The 22,585-nt window shown below is 31.2% G+C and overlaps 2 protein-coding genes across 3 annotated transcripts; both read right to left on the bottom strand.

Annotated features, from left to right (window-relative positions):
• Window positions 1-4,023: 4,023 nt before the first annotated feature.
• Window positions 4,024-8,335, bottom strand: LOC120168103. Of its 2 annotated transcripts, XM_039176929.1 has the most exons (3): window positions 8,212-8,335; window positions 6,367-8,052; window positions 4,024-4,041 (listed from the first exon to the last, which is right to left on the bottom strand). In XM_039176929.1, exon 2 carries the CDS (start codon window positions 8,028-8,030, stop codon window positions 6,372-6,374), a length of 1,659 nt encoding a protein of 552 aa, XP_039032860.1. In that variant the 5' UTR covers window positions 8,031-8,052; window positions 8,212-8,335; the 3' UTR covers window positions 4,024-4,041; window positions 6,367-6,371. The 2 variants fall into 2 exon arrangements, with proteins under 2 accessions (XP_039032860.1, XP_039032859.1); XM_039176928.1 differs by lacking the exon at window positions 4,024-4,041 and having other exon boundaries at window positions 6,184-8,052.
• Window positions 8,336-9,263: 928 nt separating this feature from the next.
• LOC120167950 (IQ domain-containing protein IQM2-like) lies at window positions 9,264-12,392 on the bottom strand. Its single transcript, XM_039176841.1, has 9 exons — window positions 12,247-12,392; window positions 11,425-11,908; window positions 11,149-11,329; window positions 10,976-11,064; window positions 10,803-10,890; window positions 10,478-10,717; window positions 10,285-10,386; window positions 9,511-10,181; window positions 9,264-9,463 (listed from the first exon to the last, which is right to left on the bottom strand). The coding sequence occupies exons 2-9, from the start codon at window positions 11,880-11,882 to the stop codon at window positions 9,349-9,351; spliced, it is 1,944 nt and encodes a 647-aa protein (XP_039032772.1). The 5' UTR covers window positions 11,883-11,908; window positions 12,247-12,392; the 3' UTR covers window positions 9,264-9,348.
• Window positions 12,393-22,585: the final 10,193 nt, after the last annotated feature.

Here is a 22,585-nt window from a genome sequence, read left to right as displayed (position 1 = left end):
TGGAATCCAAAACAGATGAATATGAAGCGTTGGACGTGTTTCGTTCTTGATAGAGAATGAGAACAAGGACCAATCTCTTCTCAACCCGAAGCACAAAAACAGCAGTGGAGACAAATCTGAAGATGTTATCTTTCTCAAGAGTAGTAGTAGTAGCTGCGTTGAGATCAAAAGGAATAATGGGTTGTGGAGATTCGGAAGGTTGTTTCGGAAGAAGAGGGACAAAGGGATGATCAACGAGAAGAACGATGTGTGGGTCGTTGATTACAATGGGGTGTCAAGGTCAAGATCTCTGTGTAGTTTCAGGGGAGGTGGGTTCTTCGGTTCGGAAGATGGAGGTGACTCGATGAGCTTTTGGAGTTCTTCGATTTCGGCTGCTCAAAGTTCCAGTGTGAACGGTGGTCTGTGTGATGATCGACCCCGAAAGGAAAAGCGGGTTCAGCGAAGCAGAACCGAGGAAAAGCGGGTTCGACAGTGATAGAAGAGACAGTGCTTTCGTGGAGTCCGCCGGTGGGGATGTTTCGGAGTCGCCCTTTCTGAGTCACCGGGTCGGGAATGTGAGCATCCTGGGCTTGTTTTGAGGGATATAGAAGCTGTTTAGGTCTTGGTTTTGGAGTTCAGGTTTATTTAGGGTTCCTTTTGGTGTGACAACCACCCTGGACGGTGGTCGGAAAGAGGAAATGTCGAAAACACCATTGCAGGCTTCAACCTTTCGGGTTTAGGGAGGAAGACATGTGAAAAAAGGGTAAATTTATATTTTATCCCTGAATTATTTTGAGTTTACAAAATGACCCATGATTAGTAATTTATCATTGAAACAAAAGTGACTATTTGTGTAGTTTACCCAGAAAATAAAAGGAGTTAAATACAACCTTATTCCGTAAAGTCTCTAAAATTTTCAAAATTAAAAACTTTAAGAGTTTAATGACCAAAATAGAAGATAAGAAAATAGTTGAGTGATTAATAATAAATTTACACAATTTATAAAAGTATAAATTAACGGATGACCCTTAGGTTCTTTTATTCTAGTTGAATGGTTTTTTTTTTCAAGTTGAAAGGTCACATTAATAAAAAAAAAAAAAAGGATGATGGCCACATTAATTTTTTTTAAGTTCAAGGGCCTATGATACCTTTTTGCCTACTTAAATTAACTTAATGACATTAAAAATGTTAGAAATGTGAATATGGATTCATTTAATAATGAATAAATGATACACGACATGTACTATTGCTATGTGATGAATCAAATACTGATTTAGATGAAGATTAAGTAATTGTGTGACTTTTCTAATATGTTTTTAATGTAATGTTGCAACATTTGGTGCTCTCTTGTACAAGAAAATTATAATAATAATAATGGTGATTCTTATAAGAACATGGAAAATATTTTAAAAATAGCGAAAATGGATTTTAGTGTTTTAAATATAATTATATTATCATATTTTGAAATGTTATAATTTTTCGTCGAGTGTTAAATTTAAATAATTTTTTCCAAATTCACGTAGTTTTTTTTAAATAGACTATGAAAAGTCACATGAATTAAAAAAAATTGTCTCAACCAAATACTCGATCACAAAGTTATAATCTTTCAAATTTTCATTGTCTAACTTAAAATGCAATTTTTTAAAAAAAAATATGTTCTAATTCTTATATTTATATTTTCTTACCATTTAATTCTTATAATTTAAAAATGCAGTTGACATAGTGACAGTATATCTCATAAATATATATTATTATTTTTAAATATTTTGTGTTAAGTTTTATTTCTTTAAATAACAAAAACAATAATCTTATTTATGTAAATTTAAACTAAATATAATAAGTTTAGAGCTTGATACAATGGTTAGGTATTGAGCTTAATATTAACATATCATAGGGTGTATATTGAATATTAGTCAATTAACTTTTTTATCTAAATAAAATCAACTTTTTAACTCTAAACACTAAACCCTTAGTCATTTGCTTCCTCCTCTTCTCTCTTCCTTTTTTTTCTTTTCAATTTGTGTTAATTTTATTGATCAATTTAATTTTTTTCTTTAATTTTGTTTAACCGGCGGTATTGGTTTTGATGCTAGTTGCCGCCCGTCGGTTATATTTTTCTTTATTTTTTTAGTTTTTTAATAAGAATAATTACGTTATTTGACATGTTTCTATTACACATTTATCTCTGTCATTGTGGCATATTTTTCTTTGCCTTTAGGTAACTTATGGTTTTTTTCATTGTTTTCGTTTATCTTTTTCTCGGGGCTGGATTTGACATCGCCACGACTGATCAAGATGATACATATTTGTTATCATAATGATCTTCACTGCTTTAGACCTTCTGATTAATTTAGATTTTGTGTTCGTTGATAGTTTCTTCACGTCGCTTGACTTATTTGCAATTTATCGGTGGTTTTTAGTAGCCCCATCCCCTTTTGTGGTTCATTTGGCGATGCAATCATATTTGTTTGTATCCTTATTTTGTTCGAGCATTGGTTAAATATTTTAATATTTTCTTTTATTTTTTGTCATTGTGTGATATAAGTGGCTAATTTTTGTGTCTATAAGAAAATATCCTAATTATAATTTTGTCTACGTTTACGTTATACTTGTAAATCTTCATTGTGATTCGTTGATAGTTTCTTCACGTCGCTTGACTTATTGCAATTATCGGTGGTTTTTAGTAGCCCATCCCCTTTTGTGGTTCATTTGGCGATGCAATCATATTTGTTTGTACTTATTTGTTCGAGCATTGGTTAAATATTTTAATATTTTCTTTTATTTTTTGTCATGTGTGATATAGTGGTAATTTTTGGTCTATAAGAAAATATCCTAATTATAATTTTGTCTACGTTTACGTTATACTTGTAAATCTTCATTGTGATTTTGGATATTTTCTATTTATAATAAAATTAGCGACTTTCTATAAAAAAAAAATTTTTTTATCTAAATAAGAGTTATTCTATTAAAAAGTTTAACATATTAAGGATTAAAACGACTCAATAAAATTATAACATCAAACGTTAGAGATCAAATTTTGATATCATATCAATTTTAAAACATGGTTTTATTTATTTAAGAGATGAATCACGATGGGCATGCTGCTCAAAAGTTATATTTTGAAAAGTGGAAGATAAAATATAATTTATATTTTAAATATTGCATGCTGAACATAATTTATGAAATAGTTGGTGCATCTTCCCAACTATTGTTCCCTTTAATGTCTCATTTATTAGTTTTAAATTAGAGCCAAACACCAAATTATATGTTACTATTTAATATAAGAAATACCGGAACTGTATTTTCCTGAAAAATGGGAATTCTAGTTCCAAAAATAAGATTAAAAAAATAACGAAATTTGCAACTTAAGTAGATTTTGTTAGCACGTTTTTCATGTATAAATATTTGTTTATTTTTATCTACGTAGTAATAGATTTTACGGCTAATTTAGCGAATGCTTAAAGTCTATTGAAGTTCCAAAATTTGCAAAAATATTTTTGTTTTGGAGAAAAAAAGTTGAATGGTACAAGAGTCCGTTTGTTTCACTAAAAATATTTTTCAAAAAATAATTTCTAAAAAATAGTTTACTTTTAAAAAACATTTTTCTAAAAACATTTTTCATTGTTTGGACGCAATTTCCTCTGTTAGTTAATTTTTTGAAAACAATTTCTAAAACCTATTTTCATTAAACAAGCATACATATATTTTAGAATTTTCTTCTTTTAAATTCACTCGATCAAATTATTTATTTTTAATATCAAGTAGAAATTTTAAAAAATAGTATATATATAATTCTCATTAAACTGAATGATTAAAAATAATTTAATAGGGTTTAAAAAATATATAACACCAATTAAATCCAATATTGGAACAAAATTGAGAAAATGATGATAGCAAATGATATTATCCAAACTGTGAAACAATAACATATAAAGAAAGATGCAATCCAAACCAAAAATTCAACTTGAAAATGTTATTGCACGAACAAAACATAGAACTAAACAATGATTCTTCAAAACTTAAAATATAAGTTTGAGATGCTCCATTTTGCTTCACAATAACCTGAAATAGAATATGAATACATTTTTAGGCATTTAGGTAAAACAAACTGAATGAATGAATTCATTAAAAATATTCCTAATCTTTTAAATGGAAGAAAAGAGTACACACAACCAAACGAAATACAAACCCCACCCTCAACCAAAAACCAAGCTAACATAACAGCACACAACGAACTCAACCCGTTTTGAATTTACCACCACAATATTTCCATCGTGCAATTAACAACATTAAAATAGAACTTCCAAACACCAACGCTAACACTAACACTAACATTATAATACTAGTTATCACTGCAAGCATTTCATTCACTCTATCTTTTTATTTTGAATTTATGTATGATAACATTACATAGGAAGACTGACTAGTTCCTTCTAATGTATCTTGGGGTAGATGAAGATCATGCATTCTGATTTTTCCCTTCCTTTTTTTCAGTCTCTGGTTTACTTGGTGCTAATATCACCCCTCAAGCGCTAATTCTTTTTAGCACACCAATCGTTTCATTAATATTAAAAGCACCATTGGACAATGGTTACAAAACCATAGTTGAAGGAAAGCAAAATCATCAAAAGCACCAAGACAAAACGCTAAACACGTTTAAGGGTAGCAATCAAAACATCAATAAAGTCTCCATTCTTAAAACCAGTCACGGAATAATCGACAGTCGACACAACATCGATGCAATATCCAGCTGCAACTGAATCATTCCATACAATGACATCCACCTTAGATATTCATCAGTAAGATAAGTCAATCAAAATCAAAAAGTTTATGGCTGCTAAACACTCTCTTCAGACACAATGGCATCCCACAAGCCAATAAACAGACAAAATTTCGTATAAAAATTAAACATCAATACTAATGAAAGTGGTTCATCTTGGCAATTTACAAACAACGCATGAAAAAATAAACACTAATTAACAATATACAAGTAGAATAATCAAGGAAACATTCATGAATCTAAAAGAACAAAATCTCTTCTATGTTTCACGCATGAAAGTAACAATCAAACAGACTCAAAGAAAACCCAAAACTAATAAAAAAAAGTAGATTATGGGATTTCTTTAGCTAAAGCAGAGGGTACCCAAGGAAATCGAACGAGGAAAAGATAGCTTCTGACTCAATCAGGAAAGCTTCCGGCTAAGGGATGGAGAGGGCGCCAAAGACATCGATGGAGAGAGTATTAGAAGGCTGTGAAACGAGCGGGAAGAGAAGCTAGACAAAAGAATCGATTGGGGTGAAAACAGGGAAGCAGAAGAATCTGAAATTACAAAAGGGGTAATAAATATTTTTGGTTACCTGGGAAGATGTCCGTTGGCCTCAATAAACATCGCCAGTGAGCAGTCGATGGTGGTGTTAGATCAGACAATTTTGGGTATCAGCTTTGAAGGTGAAGCTGGAAAATGACTTACCCTTTTCCAGACCGTAAGTTGTTTTACGGGATAAGGGGGTCATTTTCCTTTGAGCGGGAAAATATTTTCCTTTGAACACCACCTTTTACATGAACCGAACAAGGGAAAACAGGGAAAACAATTTCCGTAAATTGTTTTCCCCCAAACAAACATACCCTCATATTATCGAAATATTCGTTAGAAAATATGATTATTGTAGAAAAAAATTCAATACCATAAACAAAGCAAGAAAAAATAACAAATAAACATCCATCTTCTATGAGTGATTTTTCGATGACACTAAAAATGTTAACAATAGATTAAAAACCAAGTGAACTGTGTATTTAATCACTCGATTATTAATTCAGTTTCGTTTTGATCATTCAACTATTTTTTTTTCAAAAATAATCACTAACGTTACGTTGTGATTTCATTTTGGTGATCCACCATTAAAAAATTACCATTGATGCTGACATGTCACCATTAAATAATGAAACAAAAACGTAACGTTAGCGATGATTTTGAAAAAAAAGAATAATTAGACGACCAAAACAAAACCAAAGTGATAGTTGAGTGACTAAATACAGAGTTTACCCTAGAAATAATTTGCTAAATAAAATCATAACACAATAGACCTCCATTAATTGGAACAAACCACAATCAAAAGAAAGTATGATATTTGCATGAACAAATTAAGTGAGAAAGTAATGACTATAATGAGGCTCCAATATCATAAGAAATTTCAGTATCATAATGAATTGGAAGTGATCATCAAGCAGCTTGAAGAAATAAAAGGATGTTCCAATTATACTAATAACAATAAAAGACAAGGAAACACAGGAAGCCTGAATTAATCTCCACAATTATATTCTGTTCCAAAATCAAGAAATTTGGAAGACATAAAAAGAAGAAAATACAGAAAGGGGTAGTAGCTCACAATGATCAGCATGTATCGACTCCATCCTTGCAATCTTTGGTTAAGTTGTAAAAGGTTTCTACTCGTGTCTTCGCGCGGTAAAGTACCTCGGTGTCCACAGCGACTCGCATGTATCCATCGAACTCAACAGGTTTTCCATCATTCAGCTGTGTTGTCTCGTTGTACCACTCGCTCGTGTTACTCCATAATTCCTTGTAATCATCGAGCAAATGGACCTTGTATTGAGACCTCAATTTATCAAAGTAGTTATAGAACGGCTCGTTCGTTGCTATGTAAAGATTCCTCCAAGGCTGAATCAGTTCTTTAAGCTTAGTGAGAAGGGCATCAGGGGACGTATCAGAGTCCAAGTGTGGCCAAAGATCTTTGTTTAGCGCCTTTTCACCTCTAACCACATGCACGGCATCGAAATCCCAGTCCATTTTCCCACTGATCTCGGTTACTATGTTCATCAATCTCTTTGATTTCCATAAAGCATGCCACGGCCTCTGAATGTACTTGGCTGCTTGCCCCTCGCATACCCTGTACCAATAGTTTTCAGGCTCCGGAGCATCGAACTGCCTCCAAATGATCATGCTCTTGTCCTTCTTAAGTTTCATCGGTGTAACTTTATAGGTTGTTACCTTCTTGACGGGCACTTTTCTTTTATGGCCCCTATTCCATTTCTTCCAACCTCTCAAGAACTCGCTCTCCTCCACAACGGATGCTGCCTCCTTCAGATGCTCAAAATCAAAGTAATACCGGAAATCTTTTCCCTCCTCGTCCTTATTGCTTGGATTATAAGATGCTGATAAACATATGCTCAAATCCATCACAAATGTCCTATTCAAATACATAGCCTCCCCTAAACCACACAAGAAACTCCACAAGTAATGATTCATTCCCTTGCAGTAGTCCCCTCCCCGTGCATAATACAAATACTTCCCCTTTCTGAAGTTCATATCTGAACCCAAAGTGGGAATGGTATCATTTATCTCTTCATCGCGTATAGGTGGTGCGAGCTTTGGATTTCCGACACTCCATGTGGTGTTAGGCCTGTTCCTAGGCCTCCTAGCATTAATCCCCGAATGCCAGCCACCGGCATGAACTACGGTATAGGTACAGTTCTCTCCAATCCCGAACTTGAACCTTCTAAAATCCCTGTACTTTCTCCAAGACTTTTCTTTCTTGTTCCTAAACCTCCAAGCCACATCACACTCATCCGGTTTCGATCCACTGACCGGAGTTTGATACTCCAGAAACACAATAAACTTGAAAATTTTCAAATTGAATCTCTCAACCGTGAGCAAAACGCGTGGATCTGAACAATTCACAGCCCCGACATCCTCCTCGCAGTCCGATTTCAGGCTCAAATTCGAGATTTTCTCTTCGGACTTCTCGATCACGGTTTCGGTTATGGGATCGAGAGCAGTGGGAGTTGCCACAGCAAACAGATCCTCACCGGTTTTAAGGATAGAATCGTCGTTTTTGAAAGTGGCATTCTCAGTTTGAGTGAAGAGTTTGGTTAATGCCGGAGCTGATTCCAGCCATGGATCTGGGGGTTGATAGGTGATGGCAATAACCGTAAATATCAGCACCGAAAACACAAAAACTGAGAAACACAGATTGCTTATCAGTTTTATCAGATTCTGTCCGATTGGCTCAGTGCTTAACTCCGATTCCTTCATGGGTTTTCAATTGAAAACCCAACCGCAGAAATCAATCAGATCACCAGATAAACCAATGAAATAACAAAACTAATCCGATTCCTTCAAGGGTTTCGTTTATTTTCGAAAACCCAATAACAAAAACTAAAGAAATCTTAACGAGAAATGAAGGGGGAAGATAAAAGACTTGGATTATACTTACAAGTGAATGGTTTTATGGGGGCGTAGCCTTCATGGAAAGTAAGCAGATCCACGGTGAAAGTAAAGACGACAATGGCAGTGTGAAAGGAGATCTGGGGAATATAGATTTGCAGTGAAATGAAGTGATTTTTTTTTTGTGAAGGGTTATGAGCTTGCTTATACGTTTCACTTTCATTTTCTCACTTGAGGCGGTGCCACGTCATCGTCATCAGATCGTGACCTCTTACTTGCTCACAAGTCTTCTTAACTGAAATAATTTTGGTAAACTGCCTATTTAATCATCTAACTAATAATATATTTCTGTTTTAGTCATCAAATTACAAAAAATAAAATATCATTTCATTATTAACATTATCATTTGTTTTTTTTTTGTCACAAACATTATTATTCGATTATGTTTTAGTCATTTTACGTGAAAATTTATACTAAAATTAATTATATGGATTTTTAAAATTTATATAATAACACATTTAAACTCATACAAGTGGAGTTGGCAGTTTCAATTCAATTACAAAATAAGCATTAAATTTACATACGAATTTATAAAGAAGATAGAGAGGAAAGAAAGAGCGATATACGGTGGTCTCCGATCGTAGTACAGACGCAACAAAGACGATATTCAGACGGAGGTAGTGTTTAGAAGAGAAGAAGAAGCTTACAAAAATTATGTTTGTTGTTTGTAAAGAATGATAAGATTAAAAGAATTTGAGGATTATATGTGGTACTATACAAATTTAAAAAAGATCATGTTAATAATTATATGAAGGATTTAACAAATTTTGCTTGCCTAATAACATCGAAGCTCAAGTGAACCCTCAAGTACGTGACATTGGCTTCCCACACAAGGGCAAGCTCTCCCAAGTGCTTAATAACAAAATTATAGTAACTGCCAACTAGATACTGATTTATTGAAAAGGGTAGCTCCGGTTTTAATATTTCACCAAAGAAACTTTACAATTGTAAACCTACTATGCCAAAAAAACAAATATTGTATTGAGAGGGCATTAAAAACCCAGAATTCCTACAATTTGTCATGTCATCAAGGTGAACAAATTGGGGGGGGGGGGAATGTGTACAAGGGCCTAGTATTGAAAAGAATGATAAAAAAGAATTCATGTATCATCTTTTCTACTTCTATTCACACTAAATTGATCGAACTAACCGGGAATGTACTCGAGTTAGGCTGTTGTACGTTTGCTGCAATTGCTCCTCTTAATAATGGGGAGTGTTGTTTTTGGCATGGATGCTTCTCTGCAATAGATTTTCCCTCTTGGGCACAGGCAAACTTTGGATTCTCATCTCTTCACTAGAAACCGCTGGTATGGAAACTTTTGGGCTCAGGCTACTAGTTGGCCTAGGAGAAAAGTAAACCTTTTGGTAGCTAGCACTTCTTGGGGACAAGTTAACTTGCTCCAAAGCCCGGAATTGGAGTTCGGAGGGGTACTCCCTCACGCAACCGATTCGGGGCCCTGCTCCCGAAGTCCACTTGCATGACAACTGCTTCCCTAATTGATACGAGTTCATTCCTTTTTTCGAGTTAATCCTTTTAAGAATTGATTCTTTGGGAATGTCTTCCACCTTGTTGTCCACATGAAGTTCATCGGTCCTTTGCTCGGATGCTTTGGCTTCCTCTTCTGTCTCATAACCATCCTCCAGGTCAGAATCCATTAAATAGTGATTGCAACTTGGCGCTACAACTCCATGGTCACCGTTTGACATCTCAAACAATTCCGTTCTTTTTGGTATCTCAAGATTTGTCAATTTTTTTCTAAGGCTGAGGAGTCTCCTTGGCTTGGGTGTTTCAAGGGCTGCAAAAGTCTCTTGTTCCCTTGAATCACCGACCTCTTCAATTGAGTTTTTGACTGTCATCTCTTCAGGCTCTAAGATGAAGTCCTCTTCACATGAGTTGCTTCTAAGATGGTTACTACTTTGTTTGCCAACCAAGGTTTCTTCCTCATCCACTGAAATCATCTGAATGTAGCAAAAAGCATGGTCAGCATTTCATTTCAATTTAACAAAAGAAAAAAAACAATAATACTCGAGGCGTATAACATGTGTGTATTTATGTATATACCTTAACATCTGTAAGATCCACATTGTTCTCCCTTAGAAATGAAATGAAATCATTAAAACTTTGTTGCGTAGGACGATAATGACCACTGTGAGGCCAAACTGCCTGTTCAACAGAGTAATAGTATGGTTAAGAGACTGATAAAAGAAAAGGGGTACGAAAAGAAAGTTATGTAAGATACTATCTGTAAATATACCTGAAGAACACCGCTATCAACAACTAATCTTCCAGCAGCAATAGTGGCACCACCAGCCAAGAAGCTAGAATGCTGAAACGTACCCTTCTTTTTCACACCAACGTACAAGATCTTTGATGTGCTAAGAACGAAAATCCACTTGGCTTTGTGGTTCTCTTCATTAGTATGGAGAAGCTTCCCTGTCTGCTTGTACAGGAATTTCCCATCTACCACAATAACTTCGTAGGGCTTCCTTTCCATCTGTACAATGGATATTGTTTCAGTAACACTGAAAACATAAACCAAGTTTAGCTTTGATGAATGAAAGAAAGAAAGAAAGACTCACCGGACCGAGATATTGGATGCATTGCTGTTGAAGCTTCGATCTAGGACACTTCTCTAAATTTACCTCTTTCCCTTCTCCGATATCCAGCCTGCATTTTAGAAACAAGTATATACATTTTCAGTTTATAGAAATGTCTTACTAATGAACCAAAACATGCAGTTAAAGAAAATTACCAGTAAAAGAAGGGTTCTTGACTCTGAGAATGGAGCCATTGATTATAATATAAGTGTAGATTGTGTCCATATCGATGTCTTGGGTCAATCTGAATAACACAAGAAACGGGAATTAGTAACTAATAATGAAGAACAACCGTAAACTAAGTTCATGGTTACAGAAAGTGACTTACTGCCTCAAGCCAGTGTTGCAAGGCAAGCTTTTGAGCTCTATCATTCTTCGATAAACCTTTTCCGACCTTGGCAGCTCTAGTTCTAGCCCTCGACCAACGTGAAATTGCAGTCTCGTGCTTGTCTAATTCAAAGAACGATATAGAACTCCTCTTGAGTTCAGCAAAATCTAAGAGCTTCCACCTACATTACAACAAATTATTGCATTAGAAAAAAAACCAAGACATAACTTATGCATAGAAAGGTAATAATATAGAACATACAAATATAATACACACCAGCTCTGTTCAACGAGAACTGCACAATCCGCTAGCTTTCTCCTCGTTCGAAAGCTCTTGTAAACCTTTTGTAATCTTATTGCTGCTTCGTGCTGCGGATGGTCGGTATCTAAAACCGGTGATGGTTTCGGAGTCCCTATTAAACTGTCTGGTTTTGGGGATGGAATATTGATTGCTTTGTTCTTCCGATCCTCGGACTCATCCGAGGAAGGAGATTTGAATGAAAGAATTCTCTCGAAATCTCTCCCTTTAAAGCTAACACACCCCTCCAATATCATATTTCCAGAGCCTAACGACTTCGATATCGTTGGCTCGGAATCAGAACCTTTGAAACTGATGGATCTAACAGGTGTTCTGACTCCATCATCACCAAAGCTAATGGACTTCACAGTGATGGATTCTAAGCCATTCTCCACATCACTGCATTTAGCAAATGGGCAGGAAAACGAAACACCCATCCGACAACAAGACTCACTGATTTTCTCTGCAACAAAAACTCAACTCGGTTAGGCGCTTTATATGGTAAAATATATCAAATTTATCGACGTTACAAGATACAGCAAACCAAAACAAAAACTATAACACAGGTTGAATATAAACCCATTAACCCATCAAACAAAACCACCATATTTCATTCATTAAAATAGAAAATAAAGAAACCCTTTTATGAGCATCCTAGAACATGGATTCTGGATCTACCAAAAGCGTCAAATAAACAACCAATAACAGCCCATTTCATCAAAGCAAAAACAGAACATAAACAAATATAAGAAACCAGCATTATGCAGGGAAAAAAAGCACTAGAGAATCAAGAGACTATACCTCAGAAATGAAGATCAAACAAATGGGTTATGATAACAGGTAAGAAGATGGTTGTTGAGGATTTTCTCAGCTGATTGTTGGATTTTGATTTCAGTTCTTCTTCTCTTTCACTTTTCCCCAGTTATTTCTCAGGATGAACAAATTTTGCTGCAAAAATGGAACTCCAGATACCACCTTCGGTCTCATATATATATATATATATATATATATGACAACTACTAAGAAATTTACTCAAAACAGTGTTGTTGTTTTCTTTTCTTTTTCTTCCCAACCAACCACGTGAATTGACTACTTGCTTGAGGATTCCTTTTCTGTTTTGGTTACTAATGTTTTTTTATTATAATAATCTCTTTTTTTGTAAATTTTAAATAAAAAAATTTGAACTTCTTAATTCTATAAAAAATGTAAAATCTTGAAGAAAAAAAAAAGATACAGTCAAATGAATTTGAATGCATTGACTAACAAATTTCTTTTGAACTTGTCAATATTATCTATGTTTTCATGTATTTATTCAGTTTAAACTTTCTTTTTATTACCAGTATTATTTATTTATTTTTAAATTAAATTTATTTAAAAGTTAAAAATACTTTTTTAAAGGTTAATCTTTTTTATTTTATTTAAATTTAATCCAAGTGTATTAACAATTCCCACCTAAAATATTTTTTTTATTTTTAAATTTTTAAATTTTGTACTTAAAAAAGAAACAGAAATCAAAACCCACAATTTCACTGTACTTTCCTTTATAACCTCGTCTAAAAGGAAACAAATATCAAAATCATATATACCTTTTTTTTCATTTAAGTTCAACTTAATCCAAATTAATTAACTTTTTTAAAACAAAAATTTTAGTATATTTTTTTTATTAAACTAAGATGATTACAAAATAATATATATTTTAAATACTTTAAACTATTTTGCAATGGCTATTCAATCACCTTGTAACCCTTGATACTCAAACCCGTAACCTTTAAGAATAATAACGATTTCTTTAATCACTTAGATAAATTAATTCGTGTAAAATTTAAATATAATTTACATGTAAAGATAAATCAATAATATATAAAACAGAGTCAAACCAGAGTTTTTCAAAAGAAATTATCCAAAGCTCAGTCAAAGTGAAATGTGACGTTTTGTGATAAAGTGGTGGAATTTGGAAAAAGAAGAGCACAAACGCCAGCGCTGATGTGTTTCATCCGTTCAGCTCATCACATAAAGTAATATTTTGGAACTTGTAAATAACGTAGCTTCTCCCCCAAGTTCTTTGCTTCCAAGCTTCAATACTATTGACTTATCGCAAACCCAATTCCCTAAAAATTAACACGTAATTTATTTATGACGATAATATTGTGTTTTAATATATAAAATAATTTTAATATCTAATTTTTAATTGGGAGTGGATGAATGAAACTTCCATGCATCTGCGGGGGAGTGGCCCACATGTTGACCTTAAAAGCTCCGACCAAAAGGCGAGAGCTTTGAATGATGGATGGATGGGCTAACAAACATAAACCAAACACTTAAATTTCTTTAAAAATCATGTATGATTTCTATTGTTTTTATTCACAATCTGATGCATGAAACAGCCGTTCGAGCATTATCCGGTGACAGTTTAATATGTGCAAATATTATCTGTCCTTCGTACCCATATATCATATGATATAGGGTTCATTTTAATAGACAGCAAATTAAGATCCATATTCTAAATTAGTATTTGAATTTTAAAATGTTTTAATGAATATTAAAAGTATAGATATATATCAAATCAAATCTTTTATTATCTTGTTTATCAATTTAAAAGTTAAATATTGATACGAATCTAACACATTTGGATGAGAAGGTAATTAGAGACAATATTTATCGATAGATAAATTATGATCGTCGTGATTTTGTCGTATTAGTCTACTAGTAAATTGTTCTATTTAATTAGTGAAAGCGATTGAATACGTCGAGTTATATGAGATGATTACATGTTAATATTTATACAAAAAAATAATCAATTGATAATGAATACACACATTCTATCGATGCAGTTCCTTAAATTCAAAACTTTTATAAAAAATAACATTTGAATTCGCTTAATAAATTTATGTGTAAATTATTTACATATGCAATGTTAATCAAATTGTTTTAACTGTGTCCTGACCTAAATTTAAAGTAAAAAGTGAAAACGACGGAATATTTTAAAAAAAATGTTTATTTATTTATGTTAAAAAGTTTTTTTTATTGCGGTTAAAAATAAAAGGTATTACTTTGAAGAGACTAAAACAATCAAATAATAATAAAAAATCTTATATTTTTTTTACATAAATTTGTGGCCTTTATCGAATCAAATACTTTAAATAGCCATCAATCACCCAGCATATATAATTAAAATTGTATTTTTTTAGGATAAATAATTAAATTTTGTATCTTAAGCGTCACCAACATAATTAAACAATGTACACAAGATGTGAGGTTAAGTTGCTCAATCAATCTCAGTTGATCGAGTCGAATATTAACAAATAAATGTTTGGCTATTAATCTACACAAATAGAATATTATATATACTTGAGATTAATCATATTCGTTTGCAATTACTAATTCAAATGAACATTAATGTATTAAGAATTATAGAAAAATAAACACGATATTAAAATTACGAGTTATTTGAACCGAATGTATTATTAAAGAGATAATATACTAATATAATATGAGAAATACTATTAAAATAAAATTATGTATTGATTTTTTAAAATTTATATCATTATCATTTTTGTTGATGTCGACTTCCTATGGTATTTATTTATTATTTAAACAAAAATAGAAAAAGAAAGAGCTGAGAAAAGACGGTACCGAAAAGAATACGGAACGCTTTGGATACATTGGAGTTTGTAGTGAGGGAGTAGGAGGTGTGTCGGCTACCCTATGAACCACGTTGTAATGTCTGGCGCGTGCCACATTCAGACATTCCCCCACCTACATTTTATTAAGAGTAAATTATGTATTTAGTATCTAAACTATTAATTTTTCTCTGTTTTAGTATTTAAATTTGTATTTTTTTAAAAATCACATCTAAAATTTAGTTTTTATTTCATTTTAATACCCTCGTTCAAAATTTAACATTAAGTTTCGAAAAAAATGAAAGTTTATGTACTAAAATAGACCAAAACTGATAATTTAAGCACTAAACGCGTTAAATTACTAAAATGATACAAAAACTAGACATTAGGTATAATTTTGAAAAAATTAAAAGTTTATAAACTAAATAAATCAAAATTATAGTTTAGACATTAAATACAAAATTTACCCCTTTATTAATTGCATGCAACTCAAAATCCACAATGACGGTGTTCTGTATTTTATTTTGCTTTTTAATGTTAAAGTTAACGTAAATGTTACTCATTTATATAAAAATTTATATTTTTAATGCAAACGAGTAATACTCACGAGCATTTTAAATATATATTCCAGCTAACTACAAGATTAATTGTTTTTAAAATATAATTTATTTATTTGTACTCACTAATTTTAAAAATATATGATCATTTTTACTTTTGTTTAATTATGATGTAGTCGTTGATGGTTACTTTCGTTGGACATTTAACAGTTTGTTGGCGTGATATAATAGATTTATAAAATTAGGGTTCATAGTCTTTTTCAATCTCACTTTTTACTTTTATAATTAAGATTTTTAACTTTTATAATATCATTTTATATCTTTATAATTGAAGTATCTATTTTTTATTATCACTTTTTATTTTTATAATTGAGGCTCATATTTTTTCAATCTCACCTTTTTACATTTATAATTGAGGCCCTTAATCTTTTCGATCTCACTTTTTACATTTATAAATTGAGTCTTCTAATTTTTTAATCTCACTTTTTATATTTATAATTGAGATCCTTAATTTTTTCATTCCCACTATTGACCTTTATAATTGAGACCCTTAATTTTTTAATCTTACTTTTTACCTTTGTAATTGAGACCCCTGATTTTTTTAAATCACACTATTTAACTTTGTAATTGAGGCCCCTGATTTTTTTAAAATATCACTTTTACCTTTATAATTGAAGCTCCTAATTTTTTTCAATCTTACTTTTTACTTTTATATTTTAGGCTCATAATTTTTTCAATTCCGTAAAATTCTAAATTTCTCATCCATTTCGACATCTCTCTCGTTAGTGTAATATCCCAAAATTGGGGCTAGTGACTAAAATGGAATTTTTGGAAACTTTGTGCTCAATTTTGAAATAAGTTAAAAGTTCAAGGACTTAAATAGAAAAATATTAGTGTTATATTAAATGGTAATTATGTAAATTTTGAAGGGTATAATGGTAATTTCATAAGAAAGATTTTTTATTTCTCCTTTATATAGGAGATGGCACGTGGAAATGGAGGAAAGAAAATAGAAAAGTCTGGAGACTTTGGTTCAACCTTCTTCTTCTTCTCTTCACGTAAGCTCCATGGCAAAGGTAAGTTGGTTCCAAGTTGATTAATTTTTTTGTTTTAAAGTTGGTTTTGATTCTTAGAGTGATGGAAAATATTAAGGAAAACTTAAGATGGATTAAAACTCAAAGATTATCAAGTTATGAGAGATTGAAAATAAGAGGTTTAAAATTGAAATCTTGGAAAGAGTTAGTAATTGAAGTTGGAGGTTAAATTTGACTTGTCAAAGGGTTAGTTAAGAAGTTAGAGGTGATAGAATTGAATTAAGAACACATGGAAAATTTGATGAAATTCTTTGATTCAAGAATTATGGTGAACTATGAGGGATAATGAAGTGTTATAATGTTATAAGAAGGTTTATATATGTATAGATAAGTTTTATGGTATAATGAGGGGTTAATAAGTAGAATTTGAGGACAAAGTGAGAATTTTCGGGCTCAAAATGAAATTTCTGGGTTGTGTGCATCGATGCATCTTCAATGTGCATCGATGCACTCTCAAATAAATGAACATCGAATGCAATTAGTGCATCGATGCATAAGGAGTGCATCGATGCGCCCCCTTAAAATGAAAACATCGAAGGTGATTTGTGTATCGATGCATGGGTAGTGCATCGATGCACATGTTAAAGAATGCATTGATACACTGTAGAATGTATCGATGCACTTCAAGGGGAAAATAGAATTATACCTTTCTTGTGGTATAAGAAATGATAGATTAAAATACATCAATTGGATTATGATATGTATCAATGTATGATTATATAGATATCAAGCACGAACAAGTTCCAGAACGATTATCAAGTTAAAATTTGATCGAAAGAGAGGAAAATCATAAAAGTGGATTGGAACGTAGTGAGGCCAAGGTGAGTGCATCTTATTGCATAGGATTATATGGAAATTGACTTGCGATAAGTCTATTCCGATAGTATAGTACATGAAGTATGTGATTAATATGAAATGTATGTATGCTTGATTGTATGAGTGTATATGTGCTATGTGATCTATGTGAATATATGGTTATGGAATAAAGTATGTAATAATACAATGTTATTTGAGTTACTTAACAATAAGTTATAAGATTACATGCATATGTAACATAAGTTATAAGATAAGAAAATATGTGCTTACATGTATTTGTGGATATATATATGAATAAGATATGATATATGTTTATGTAAAACCATGCAAAGTGATATGAGAAGTGAACTACATGATTATGTGATCATATGAGAATGAGATAAAGAGCCATGTGATAAATGACATGATATATGAAAGAGAAAGTATATGTGATACGTGAAAGTGAATCATATGATTATATGAAGATGGGAAACGATATAAAGATAATGCTCATGTTATGTGTTATGAGATCTAGAGATATAGTTGGCATGCCAAGAGTCGAGGGTCTACGTGGTCCTTCGGGACACAGTGGTCCTTCAGGACACAGTGGTCCTTCGGGACATATATAGTGGTCCTTCGAGACATAGTGGTCCTACGGGACAAATTATACGCGCCCCTAGTGGGAATTTTACGAGCTGTGGTGACAGCATAGTGCACAACCTCCATGTACTCACGTATCTTTAGCTCTTAGAAACGTGCATGGGCTAAACAAAGATATAGCAATAAATATATTACATGTGATGTATATGCTTTTGTGAGATGAATTGTATCATATGATTTTAATGTTGATATGTGTATTGCATGGTTAAATGTGTCATGTTGGTTAAAATGTTAAGTACGAATGGATATGATTACAAGATATAATAATAATCATATTGATAGTGAAATAAGGTTAATGATGGAAAGATGAATGATGTGTATATATGTACATTTGATTACATGAAATGCTATATTGTTTTGTATGATAGTATGATATGATATGATATGACATGTTCATGCATGATTAAGTAGTTAGAGTTATTTTTATGTGTTTAATGCCTCACTAAGTCATAGACTTAGCGTGTGAGTGTTTCACACGTAGGTTCCGGAAAACAAGAAGAGAAGTTTAGAGGAGCAAGACAAGTCAGATTCTCCTTTCTACAATTCAGATCAGAAATATGTTTAAATTATATGTATTTTGTCATATGAAATGTAGTTGGCATGTAAGATAAAAGATTTGTACTGGATACGCTCTGATCAATTTGTAAAACCATACGTTTTATATAATAGAAATTATTTGGGTTTTATTGGAAATGTCTAACTGGATTTCATTAGATTTTGTCAAAGTAAACGTTTTGAACGGTCAATGTGACACCTCAGACTCGTATTCGGGTCGGGTACGGGTTGGGGTGTTACAGTTAGTTCATTTAATTTTGAATTAAATCTAATCATTTTTTTTCAAATTATATTTTTCAATTTATCAAATATTCTTTAACACTTATTGTTCTTCAACCTTAATCTAACTCTAAAATAATATATCATTCTTTTTTTATTGTTCAAAATCAAAATCAATATCTATATCATACCAATTTCTTAGTTGTATTTATTGTTCTTAACAAAACAATAAAAATAATATTTAGCAAAATTTAAATGTTTTTGTATGATTTAGTAATAATATATTATTCAAGTAATAAAATATACTTTCGTTCTATAAGGGTTTATTTTTTAGTTTAACTTAAGGCCTCGAAAATATCCGAGATGACTTTGACTATAATATTTCTTAATTACTTGCAACGTGTATACACCCTACAGATGCAATTACTTGAACCATCGATCTTTAGATATAACAACACTTTCTTTTTCATGAGCTCGCTTGATGGATTCTTAAAGTATACGTTTAAATGTGTTATATTTAAAAATTATTCTTCAGTAAATTACACCATGACCATTTATCTAGGGGGAGAATTTAATGTGATTATTAATTTTTTCAACTTTATAGATTAAACCGTTTAACCATTTTAGTGATACTAATATAGTCATCTTTCATTGACATTTGGTGGATAAGTTAACGTGACATTTAATAAAATTTATATAATTGTACATTTGATCTTTATTAATTACATATTATATCAATTTGATCTTAATTTTAATTAATTTAATACATATTTTCTTACAATTGATTCTATATATGAAGTATGTCTTAACTTCTAGAATTATGAGAAATAATTATATAGACATAATTATTCTAGATATATATAATCTTTTTGTAATCTACGTAACTTTTGAAGTTTACATTGTAGAGATGTGTTTGTAAGAATATTGAGAGTGTATTTTAGGATACATTAGATTTTGAGATACGTTAGATATTGTGTAATTGTATTATTTGTCATCTGTATATTTTATAGTTGATTATTGTTATTCTCATTCGTTAAGGTAGACAAATTCAAATCACAAAAAATACCTTTTATCACGCATGTCTTACCTCTATGTTGATCTCTCATTGTTTGTTATTTCATCAAACTTTTTTTACTTTGGTAAGAAATAAAAGTATTAAATATTTAAAAACTATTTTACAACTAAAATTTGTGTTAAAGGGGAAAATACAAGCCATAGGATCTCTGCCATGACAATCCACGAGAAGTATGAAAATTATTTTTACTTTTTATTTATTTATTTTAATCAAGTCTTTCACTATCGCATTAACAAATATAAAAGAAGCAAACTTTAATTAAATAATGTTCACTTTTGACTTTTTGAGTGCACTAGTAGGCCATAGAATATAATTTCATCAATTACCTATTGAGTTTTTTAAGAACATTTTTAATCAAAATTATTTTTTCAATAAAATTAAAATAAAAAAATAAATTTCAATATTTGTGTCAGGATATTCTTAATTCGAGTTCTTAAATATATTTTTTCATGAATATATTTTAAAAAATTAAATTTTTAACTATGGTAGCCAAATAATATATTAAACGTTTACCAACGACCGGTTAATTTAGTGTAATTAATATAGTAAGATGAAATATTAAATTCTTTAATCGAGATTAGAAATTCAAATTATAATATCTACGAATGAAGTAAATTAAATTGAGATTCGATTTTGAAATACCTGGTCAGCTCTCCTCACGAAATCTTAAGTTGAAATGAAGAAAATTACATGCATCCGACTATTTTATTGATGCATGATGCTGATATAATTCTAACAAAAGGGTGTGAAAAAGAAAGTATTTTTAAAGTTGGGAATTGGAGAATAATGGTTAGAAGTTACCTTAAACCGCCACTTCTTCAAGTAATCAATTAACCATCCCAAAGTCAAACAATTTCTTAAGCCAGCCTAGCCTAGGTAAATAGCTGGACCACACAATAATGTTAACAACTCTATAAATATATATTTGAAATTTACAACAATAAAAACGCGGTTTTATGTGCACCGACGATTCGCGATAATGAATGCGATGCTGCCTGTCACCCTTCATTATGTCAATGCAAATCAATAATCAAGTGTGCGACCAATAAATGTTGAATATAATACATTATATTATTTTTAAATAATAACAAGATTGAAAGGAGTAATTTTAAATTTTAAGTATAAATTATATATATTAAGAAAAAAAAAACAAGCATGCGGTACCGTGCGTTGTATTGTATTTGGTTAGATTTTAACATAACAATAGTAATTTTTTGTTATTATTATTGTGTTGGTTTAGATTATTTTATTCATTTGACCAATATTATCAAACATTTTATATAACATTTCTCTCTTTTATAAACTATGAGCTTGCGTTGCTCAGCACAGTCCACAGAGTCAATATTATTTAATATAAAATCGAAACAAACAAAGCTCAAGGAAATGGTAAGCTTTGCTGGAATACAATACAAATGCATAAATGTATTAGATTTTATATAAAACAAATTATGAAAGTTTAAAACATACATATTTGAAATTGAAGGATGTGTACTAGGGTTTAAATGCAACGTTTATATTAATGCACGAACTAAACGACTTTAATAGTTAAAAGAATGTATATTATTCCTAAAGTTTCGGGTGCTCGAACTAACGATTGCAATTAGGTACTGAATTTTTATTTTTTAAATGATTAATAATATTTAGAACATATAATTTCTTTAAGGTGAGATATAAAAAATGCATGATATATAAAATAAAATGACGAATCACACAAAATGTATAAAATAATTAAAACAAATGATAAATATACGTACAACAATTTATGATTAATCAACATTTATGCAACTAAAACTTGATAATGACACGTAAAAGAACTATGTGTTTCTTAAAACTTATTCTCAAAATATACACACAACCCTATTTATTACCAAGTGTATTTGTCAAAATCAAAATTCTCCAATATTGAATGGTGTAATGTCCTCAATTTAGGCTTTATTAAATAAATAAAAACCACAACAAATAATTTATTGGAATAGTAACCCCAAAACTACTACAAAACGCAATTATCTTGTGTCCTACAAAACGCGTGTCAAGGCCTAACGTGCTATAAGGCACGAGACTCCTCCAACGTAGAAACACTTTTCAAATAATTTAATTTAATGTTTCAAAAAAGACTTCACTCGAGGTCCCGAGATATTGAAACGTCTCAACAATTTACCATGTGTGGTATTTAATAGTCTTCGCGTTCTGTAGAACGCGAGTTATGAAGATTTCCAGCTCAAATTGCAACTGTGTATAGGCACATTCGATGGATATTTTCGAGTAATTAATCTAATATTTTTCATAATTTATAAGATTAGAGGTAACATTGAATTTATCTTTAAGTTGAGATCAATATCAACACAAACGAGATATTGTAAACAGTTAAAAATCGCATTGGAACTGGTTTCCAAAGCTTGTTTTACGCATGAAAAAAACTAAAATGGTTTGATAAGCATATTTGAAGGGTATTTTCGGTAGTTAATATGAAATTTTTCGTAATTTATAAGATTAAAGGCGTAGTATTGTAACTTATCTTTCAATTGAAGGTAATATCGGAATATATGAGACATTGTATGGGGGTAA

The sequence above is a fragment of the Hibiscus syriacus genome, unplaced genomic scaffold, assembly GCF_006381635.1.
Source record: "Hibiscus syriacus cultivar Baekdansim isolate YM2019G1 unplaced genomic scaffold, ASM638163v2 tig00111708_pilon, whole genome shotgun sequence".
Lineage (NCBI taxonomy): Eukaryota > Viridiplantae > Streptophyta > Magnoliopsida > Malvales > Malvaceae > Hibiscus > Hibiscus syriacus.
This window is presented reverse-complemented; position numbering and strand designations above follow the sequence as displayed.